Source organism: Neoarius graeffei, chromosome 24 (assembly GCF_027579695.1).
Source record: "Neoarius graeffei isolate fNeoGra1 chromosome 24, fNeoGra1.pri, whole genome shotgun sequence".
Classification (NCBI taxonomy): domain Eukaryota; kingdom Metazoa; phylum Chordata; class Actinopteri; order Siluriformes; family Ariidae; genus Neoarius; species Neoarius graeffei.
The window spans coordinates 4,346,867-4,356,005 of NC_083592.1; the positions used below are offsets into that span (position 1 = coordinate 4,346,867).

Genomic DNA, 9,139 nt, shown 5'->3' on the forward strand with positions numbered 1-9,139 from the left:
ATAAACACATCTGGATGACGTCATGGAAGAGTGAGATTTCTGGAGTGTTCAGGGGAAATCCTCCGGCTTGGGAACAGACAGCAGGCGACTTTTCTGTTTCAGAGGGGTTTTGTGGCAGAGTGTCGATGCAGCTGGTCATGAAGATCCTGAACACACACTGAATTTACAGATCAACACCAGAGTTGAGTGAAAAAGGACATGTGCAGGAAACACAGCACAATAATTCATCAACCTTTTAATATCCAGCAGTGTGACTGTAACGGCTCGGTGTAGATTTTAACAAACACACACAATATTCTCATTTCTCTCTTCTTTATTACGCTTCAGCTGCAACTTCTAAACAGAATTCACCAGCTTCACTTCAGAACATTTTCAAGCTGAATTATTGACACAGAACTCTGCAGTCTGATGTGTGGAGATGACGAGAGTAAATACAGAACGGACACTGAGATCACGGGCTTTAAAAGAAGAGAGTTATAAATAAAACTCAGCGCTCAGAGTGAAGAAAATACACTTTATTATTCACTCAGAGTTCCACAGACAGAACAGAGGGATTGTGGGAGAGATTCAGGTCGTACAGATGCGTCAGCGTGTTGAACGGATTGTTTTTTGCTTTAAATGGAGTTAAATAATCAATAATGGAATCAGTGCCATGTCATTTAGCTGCTTTGTGTTTTCCACTTGTGGAGAAAATAAAAGCTTTGAGCGCTGATCATCCAGCATGAACTCCTGCTTCTGCTGCGTCACTCCTCATCTTTTACACTTTAGTCAAATCTGTTCAACACGCATCACATCTGGAGCTTCACACACTTCCTGTCTGAGACGCACAAATCAGCTCCACAAACAGCTGCTGAGGAAAATCGCTCTGGATTAAAAGGTCAAAGACGGAAATCAAACCTGTCGTGTCCTGACGTTATGACGGGATTAAATTCTGCAGTAAATCAGGGGATAAATGAACAGAGGAAAGAAGCTCGTACACACTCACATCTAACCCAAACACAAATTATGAGAATTTACACCGAAAAAACCCGAACAATCTAATAATCCCATTTTACAGCAATAACAGATTCACAATAAAAAGCCATAAAATAAAAATCCCACACTGAGAGCAGATTACCCACTGGAGTCACGTGTGTGTGTGTGTGTGTGTGTGTGTGTTCCTCATCTCCATCTCCTCCTCTCTCCTAGAAAAAAACACAGACAGAAACAGGATCAGCTCTGATCTGAGATTTAATGTGAGCTCAGGCTTTTCTGCTGGATTTTCACTCCACACACACATTTTTATTCCATATTACACTGTAAACATCATCATGTCTTACTCTCTCACTCCAGCAGGAAGACACACAGCCACAGTTTAAGAGTTGTTGGAGGAAGAATCTCCTTCAGAGGCTGTAAAACATTCAAATCCGTCACAAAGTGAACTAAACACTGCTAATAAATAATGTAGTGGTTTTAAACATCATTTATGGATCATAAAGGTTCACTTACAGGGTTTGGGGGGAACAGGTTTGAATCCTGAAACACAGATGATGGACAGACAGTTATTATAAAATCTCAGTGCTGTGTTTGGCTTCATGAGATAATGAGTTCATATCAGTTTATTGTCTCGTCTAATTTATTAATGAAGATTAAAAATATGCAAAATATTCATCAAATCCTCTCAGAATGAGAAAGTGTAAATCTGTTCTCTGAAAACTTCACATCTGCCTCCTTCCTCCTCTCACCAGAGTTCCTCTTCTTCCAGAAGACAACAGCAGCGACAACAGCGACGAGAGCGACGAGAGCCACAAGGACACCAATGACGATAGCAGTCCATCCTCCACCTGTTAAATGAACACAGAGTCTTTATTCTCTGCTGCAGCAGTAAATCAGCTTTCACTCTGTAAATCTGGAGTTTTATTCGGACCTTTCGGTACTTCTAGGACTATCTTCTCCTCCCCCAAGCTGCTGTGCTGAACCACGCAGGTGTATTTGTGTTTCTGCAGCTCCTCAGCTGGGACTTTCAGAATGCTCCTCTTCTGGAAGCTTCCATCCTGGTTGGGTAACGTCTCTGTGAGCTCCACGTCCTCAATCAGGTCCGCTCCGTCCTTCTGCCAGGTGATCATCACTGCTTTGGGGAAGAAACCTGTAGCGTGACACACCACCTCTGGAGGAGGAGAGCGTTTGTGGAACACTGACACCTTGGGACGAACTGCAGAGACACACAGACACAAATATTACAGCATTCTTCTTTTTCCCTTCATTTATAAACGCCTCATGCGACCCTGATGAGGAAAAGTTTGTATCCCCGGTGAGGACGTTTTCAGTGTCGTCCTTAACACCAGTCTGTGTGTTTTAGTGAAGATGGAAACAATAGAACGGTTTCTGCAGGAAAGGAGGAAAGTTTTCAGCACAAATGTTTACTTTCTTTCTTCATATTTGAGGAAAAACGTCCCCTTTTTTTTGCTTTAATGTTTTTCGCATCTTCCTTAATAAATATAACGAGCTCTAATCGTTAGTAAAGTTGTGTGGCGTCTCTGTGAGTCAAACACACACCGATAGAGTTTATTTCACTTTAATGAACTCAAAACGTTCCTCATTTACTGAGAGAGACGTCGAAGTGCCGCATCGTTCAGTCAGAAAAATCAACACACACACTCATGGGACATGGAGGGAAGGGGGCGGAGCTTCCAGAGCCTCACACCTGTCAATCATTCCCGATTCGTATCTGGATTCTCTCAGGTTTCATTTGTGTTGAAGGGGAAAAGGGGTTTTGTGTGTGAGAGAGAGAAAACTCACAGCAGCGTACTCTGATCTTACAGTGGGGAGCGAGGACAGAAAATGTGTAAAAGTCTGTAAAGAACACGAGAAAAACTCGTTTTACACAAAACTATTGAGACAGAAGTGGAACAGGATTTTCCCTCACAGTCAAATTAAACGTTACTCGTCATGTGATCAGGGCTTTGAACCAGAATTTTTTTCCTATTGGTTCGTTCCAAACAGAAACGGAATTTTAACGTTTCCGGTTTTGGGTTCCACCATTAAATAGACGTTCCCGAACCGGTTAGAACAAAAAAATTTTGTTCCCGGAACGGTTAATTACGTTCCCTGTCAGCTGTTTAACAAATGGCTATAAAATTATGTCTCTGTCTCATCCAGCTTAAGCCAAATGTAGGCTAATTCTATTACAACCTTCATTAAATAAGACAAGAAATAAATCAAAACAATTATTATTTCAAATGTTGGTGATTTGGATTCTCAGTATGTCTTCCCATCTACACAAACAGAAAAAGTGCCAAAAATAAAAGAGAATTCGTTTAGTGTGTTACCAAAGGCTAGTCAGGCCCTATAGAGGGCTACCGCATGACGTCACCGCGCCGTGAGATTGTTAGGCGCCATATTGGAAGACCAAATACACATCTATGCAAGTACATACATACATAAAACAAACTACACCTGAAATGTAGCCAGGGCCGGTTCTGCCCTAATCTGGACCCGGGTGCAACATCGCGCAACACCCCCCTCCCCCAAAAAAAACCCACCAGTCTAAAATCAGGACAACCATCACATAACTATAACTATAAACATTTTAGATCAACTATTTTAACTAAATGGGCTATAATAAATAAGCCTGCAGGCAGCCACGGCGGGCTGCCTCAGAAAAGTAACCATTCAATGACACAACTGAAAGCCTGCAGCCACGGCGGGCTGCCTTAAAAAGTAACCATTTGTCCTACCTTAAAACTCGTTTTGCATTTTCTGCCTCCTTTTTTGTATTTTCGACCCTCCGTTTATTTTCTTTCCTTTTCTGAAAACCCGATTTGTGTCCAGACATTTTGTTCTGCTACCAACGAACTAACTCGTCAGGTCTCGTCTCTCGAGCCCGTGATGATTCCCGTGGGAAGGGCAACAACTGATACATTTTTACAAACAGCCAATAAACAGCCAATAGGGAGGCTGCAACGTTCAGGCTCTCCTTTGCTCAGACACTCAGTAATGCAATTACTCACTAGTAGTCCACCTTCCCGCTCTCTCCATTCAATCAGCGAACGTCACACAGGAAGTGAACCCCAGCGGGTCATAGAAACTTGCGCAGGAGAAGAATGACTATTTGTAGGCTACAGAAACTTTGAGGAACTAAATAAAAACCGGTATTAACCGGTTACCATTATTTTTAATAAGCGTTTCTGTTCCGGAACATAAAAAATAATAAAGTTTCTGGTTTCGTTTCTGTTCCATGTGAAATAGAAAAAGTTCCCGGTTTTCGTTCCTTGAACCGGTTCAAAGCCCTGCATGTGATCAACGTTATTGTCGACAAAGATGTGAAAGACGGTTTAGTGTTGGACAGAAAAATATATTTATATTTAAACACACAATCTGTAAATGTGGAGTTTATAAAGAATAAAGTCATTTTTCATGGAGATTTAAACAAGAAAAACACAGGTGTGTGTGTGTGTGTGTTACAGTAACAGATCACACACTTTACCTTTCCTCTCCAGAGTCTCTCTGCCGTAAGACACGTACTTCTTTATCCACTCGATACACTCGTTCTCCAGGTAGTTTTTGTCATTATTAGCCTTAGCTCCTGTCGACTCCCACTTGTGTTTGGTGATCACAGCTTGAGGTTTAGCTGCAGTCCAGGTGAGAGCTTTCAGATCAAAACTGATGAAATCTTCTCCATCATAACCGTGCTGATCGTATCCTCTAGTGGTGCCGTCATCATCCAGCTCACAGCCGTACATCCACTGTACTGTGTGAACTCCTGCACACACACACACACACACACACACACACACACACACACACACACACACAGGTGAGTGATGAGGTTGATCTGAGCTCCACCTCCTTCTACACTCTCCATTCCAACATCACACTCCACTTTACTCTTCATTTAGTTCTTCATCCCTCACACACGCGCTCTCTCTCTCTCTCACACACACACACGTGCGCTCTCACACGCACGCGCGCGCGCTCTCTCTCACGCTCTCTCTCTCTCACACACACGCGCTCTCTCTCTCACGCGCGCTCTCTCTCTCACGCGCGCTCTCTCTCTCACGCGCGCTCTCTCTCACGCGCGCTCTCTCTCTCTCACGCGCGCTCTCTCTCTCTCACGCGCGCTCTCTCTCTCACGCGCGCTCTCTCTCTCACGCGCGCTCTCTCTCTCACGCGCGCTCTCTCTCTCACGCGCGCTCTCTCTCTCACGCTCGCTCGCTCTCTCACGCTCGCTCGCTCTCTCACACGCGCTCGCTCTCTCACACGCGCTCGCTCTCTCACACGCGCTCGCTCTCTCACACACACTCGCTCTCTCTCTCACGCGTGCTCTCTCACACACGCGCGCTCTCTCTCACACGCGCGCTCTCACACACGCGCGCTCTCTCTCTCGCGCGCTCTCTCTCTCACGCTCGCTCGCTCTCTCACACTCGCTTGTTCTCTCTCTCACACACGCTCTCTCTCTCACACACGCGCTCTCTCTCACGCTCTCTCTCTCTCACACACACGCGCTCTCTCTCTCACGCGCGCTCTCTCTCTCACGCGCGCTCTCTCTCTCACGCGCGCTCTCTCTCTCACGCGCGCTCTCTCTCTCACGCGCGCTCTCTCTCTCTCACGCGCGCTCTCTCTCTCTCACGCGCGCTCTCTCTCTCACGCGCGCTCTCTCTCTCACGCGCGCTCTCTCTCTCACGCTCGCTCGCTCTCTCACGCTCGCTCGCTCTCTCACACGCGCTCGCTCTCTCACACGCGCTCGCTCTCTCTCTCACGCGTGCTCTCTCACACACGCGCGCTCTCTCTCACACGCGCGCTCTCACACACGCGCGCTCTCTCTCTCGCGCGCTCTCTCTCTCACGCTCGCTCGCTCTCTCACACTCGCTTGTTCTCTCTCTCACACACGCTCTCTCTCTCACACACGCGCTCTCTCTCACACACACACTCGCTCTCTCTCTCACGCGTGCTCTCTCACACGCGCGCTCTCTCTCACACGCGCGCTCTCTCTCACGCTCGCGCTCTCTCTCACACACGCTCTCTCTCTCTCTCACACACGCTCGCTCTCTCTCACACACACGCTCGCTCTCTCTCACACACACACTCGCTCTCACACACTCGCGCTCTCTCACACGCTCTCTCTCGCTCTCACACGCTCTCTCTCTCTCACACGCTCTCTCTCACACGCTCGCGCTCTCTCACACACGCTCTCTCTCGCTCTCACACGCTCTCTCTCTCACACGCTCTCTCTCTCACACGCTCTCTCTCTCACACGCTCTCTCCCTCACTCGCACGCGCTCTCTCTCTCGCACGCGCTCTCTCTCTCGCACGCGCTCTCTCTCTCGCACGCGCTCTCTCTCTCACACGCGCTCTCTCTCTCACACGTGCTCTCTCACACGCTCGCGCTCTCTCTCGCACGCTCGCGCTCTCTCTCTCGCACGCGCTCTCTCTCTCTCGCGCGCTCTCTCTCTCACGCGCGCTCTCTCTCTCACGCGCGCTCTCTCTCTCACGCGCGCTCTCTCTCTCACGCGCGCTCTCTCTCACGCGCGCTCGCTCTCTCTCTCTCTCACGCTCGCTCTCTCTCTCTCTCACACACGCTCTCTCTCTCTCTCACACACGCTCTCTCGCTCTCTCACACACACTCTCTCGCTCTCTCTCTCGCGCGCGCTCTCTCTCGCTCGCTCGCTCTCTCGCGCGCTCTCTCTCTCGCGCGCGCTCTCTCGCGCGCGCTCTCTCTCGCGCTCTGCTCTCTCTCTCGCGCGTTCTCTCTCGCGTGCGTTCTCTCTCTCGCGCGCTCTCACACACGCACGCACGCTCTCTCTCTCAGGCACGCTCTCTCTCTCACGCACGCACGCTCACTCTCTCACGCACGCTCGCTCTCGCACGCACGCTCGCTCTCTCTCTCTCTCACACACACGCTCTCTCGCTCTCTCACACACACACGCTCTCTCACACGCGCTCTCTCTCACACGCGCTCTCTCTCACACGCGCTCTCTCTCACACGCTCGCTCTCTCACGCTCGCTCTCTCACGCTCGCTCGCTCTCTCACGCTCGCTCGTTCTCTCACACACGCGCTCTCTCTCACACACGCGCGCTCTCTCTCACACACGCGCGCTCTCTCTCACACACGCGCGCTCTCTCTCTCACGCGCGCTCTCTCTCTCACGCGCTCTCTCTCTCACACGCGCTCTCTCTCTCTCACGCGCGCTCTCTCTCACGCGCTCTCTCTCTCTCTCTCTCGCGCGCTCTCTCACACGCGCTCTCTCTCTCACACGCGCTCTCTCTCTCACACGCGCTCTCTCTCTCTCTCACACGCGCTCTCTCTCACACATACACACGCTCTCTCTCTCACGCGCGCTCTCTCTCTCACGCTCGCTCTCTCACGCTCGCTCGCTCTCTCACGCTCGCTCGCTCTCTCACGCTCGCTCGCTCTCTCACACGCTCTCTCTCTCACACACGCGCTCTCTCTCACACACGCTCTCTCTCTCACACACGCTCGCTCTCTCTCTCACGCGCGCTCTCTCTCTCACGCGCGCTCTCTCTCACACGCGCGCTCTCTCTCTCACACGCGCGCTCTCTCTCTCTCACACGCGCGCTCTCTCTCTCTCACACGCGCGCTCTCTCTCTCACACACGCGCGCTCTCTCTCTCACACACGCTCGCTCTCACACACTCGCGCTCTCTCTCACACGCTCTCTCTCTCACACGCTCTCTCTCGCACGCTCGCGCTCTCTCTCGCACGCTCGCGCTCTCTCTCACATGCTCGCGCTCTCTCTCACACACGCTCGCTCTCTCTCACACACGCTCGCTCTCTCTCACACACGCTCGCTCTCTCTCACACACACACTCGCTCTCACACACTCGCGCTCTCTCACACACGCTCTCTCTCGCTCTCACACGCTCTCTCTCGCTCTCACACGCTCTCTCTCTCTCTCACACGCTCTCTCTCTCACACGCTCGCGCTCTCTCACACACGCTCTCTCTCGCTCTCACATGCTCTCTCTCTCTCACACGCTCTCTCTCGCACGCTCGCGCTCTCTCTCGCACGCTCGCGCTCTCTCTCGCACGCTCGCGCTCTCTCTCGCACGCGCTCTCTCTCTCGCACGCGCTCTCTCTCTCGCACGCGCTCTCTCTCTCGCACGCGCTCTCTCACACGCGCTCTCTCGCACGCTCGCGCTCTCTCTCTCTCACACGCTCTCTCTCTCACGCGCGCTCTCTCTCTCACACGCTCTCTCTCTCTCACACGCTCTCTCTCTCACACGCTCGCGCTCTCTCACACACGCTCTCTCTCGCTCTCTCTCTCTCACGCGCTCTCTCTCGCACGCTCGCGCTCTCTCTCGCACGCTCGCGCTCTCTCTCGCACGCTCGCGCTCTCTCTCACACACGCTCTCTCTCTCTCACACACGCTCGCTCTCTCTCACACACGCTCGCTCTCTCTCACACACACACTCGCTCTCACACACTCGCGCTCTCTCACACACGCTCTCTCTCGCTCTCACACGCTCTCTCTCTCTCTCACACGCTCTCTCTCACACGCTCGCGCTCTCTCACACACGCTCTCTCTCACTCTCACATGCTCTCTCTCTCTCTCACACGCTCTCTCTCGCACGCTCGCGCTCTCTCTCGCACGCTCGCGCTCTCTCTCTCGCGCGCTCTCTCTCTCGCGCGCGCTCTCTCTCTCTCTCGCGCGCTCTCTCTCTCGCGCGCGCTCTCTCTCGCACGCTCGCGCTCTCTCTCGCACACGCTCTCTCTCTCTCACACACGCTCGCTCTCTCTCACACACACGCTCGCTCTCTCTCACACACACGCTCGCGCTCTCTCACACACGCTCTCTCTCGCTCTCACACGCTCTCTCTCTCTCTCACACGCTCTCTCTCTCACACGCTCGCGCTCTCTCTCACACGCTCGCGCTCTCTCACACACGCTCTCTCTCGCTCTCACACGCTCTCTCTCTCTCACACGCTCTCTCTCGCACGCTCGCGCTCTCTCTCGCGCGCGCTCTCTCTCTCGCGCGCGCTCTCTCTCTCTCTCGCGCGCTCTCTCTCTCTCTCGCGCGCTCTCTCTCTCTCGCGCGCGCTCTCTCTCTCTCGCGCGCGCGCTCTCTCTCTCTCGCGCGCTCTCTCTCTCTCGCGCGCGCGCTCTCTCTCTCTCTCGCGCGCGCTCTCTCTCTCTCTCGCGCGC

General features: G+C 51.9%; 1 protein-coding gene across 1 annotated transcript; it reads right to left on the bottom strand.

Moving 5' to 3' along the window:
* Positions 1–500: 500 nt before the first annotated feature.
* Positions 501–4,844, bottom strand: LOC132872874 (BOLA class I histocompatibility antigen, alpha chain BL3-7-like; the record flags this gene model as incomplete). The annotated part of the gene is made up of 6 exons (XM_060907986.1): positions 501–1,184; positions 1,320–1,389; positions 1,489–1,515; positions 1,725–1,823; positions 1,907–2,191; positions 4,466–4,844. Coding segments are annotated over 5 exons (825 nt in total), but the record flags the coding sequence as incomplete, so codon positions are not given.
* Between the last annotated feature and the right edge of the window lie 4,295 nt (positions 4,845–9,139).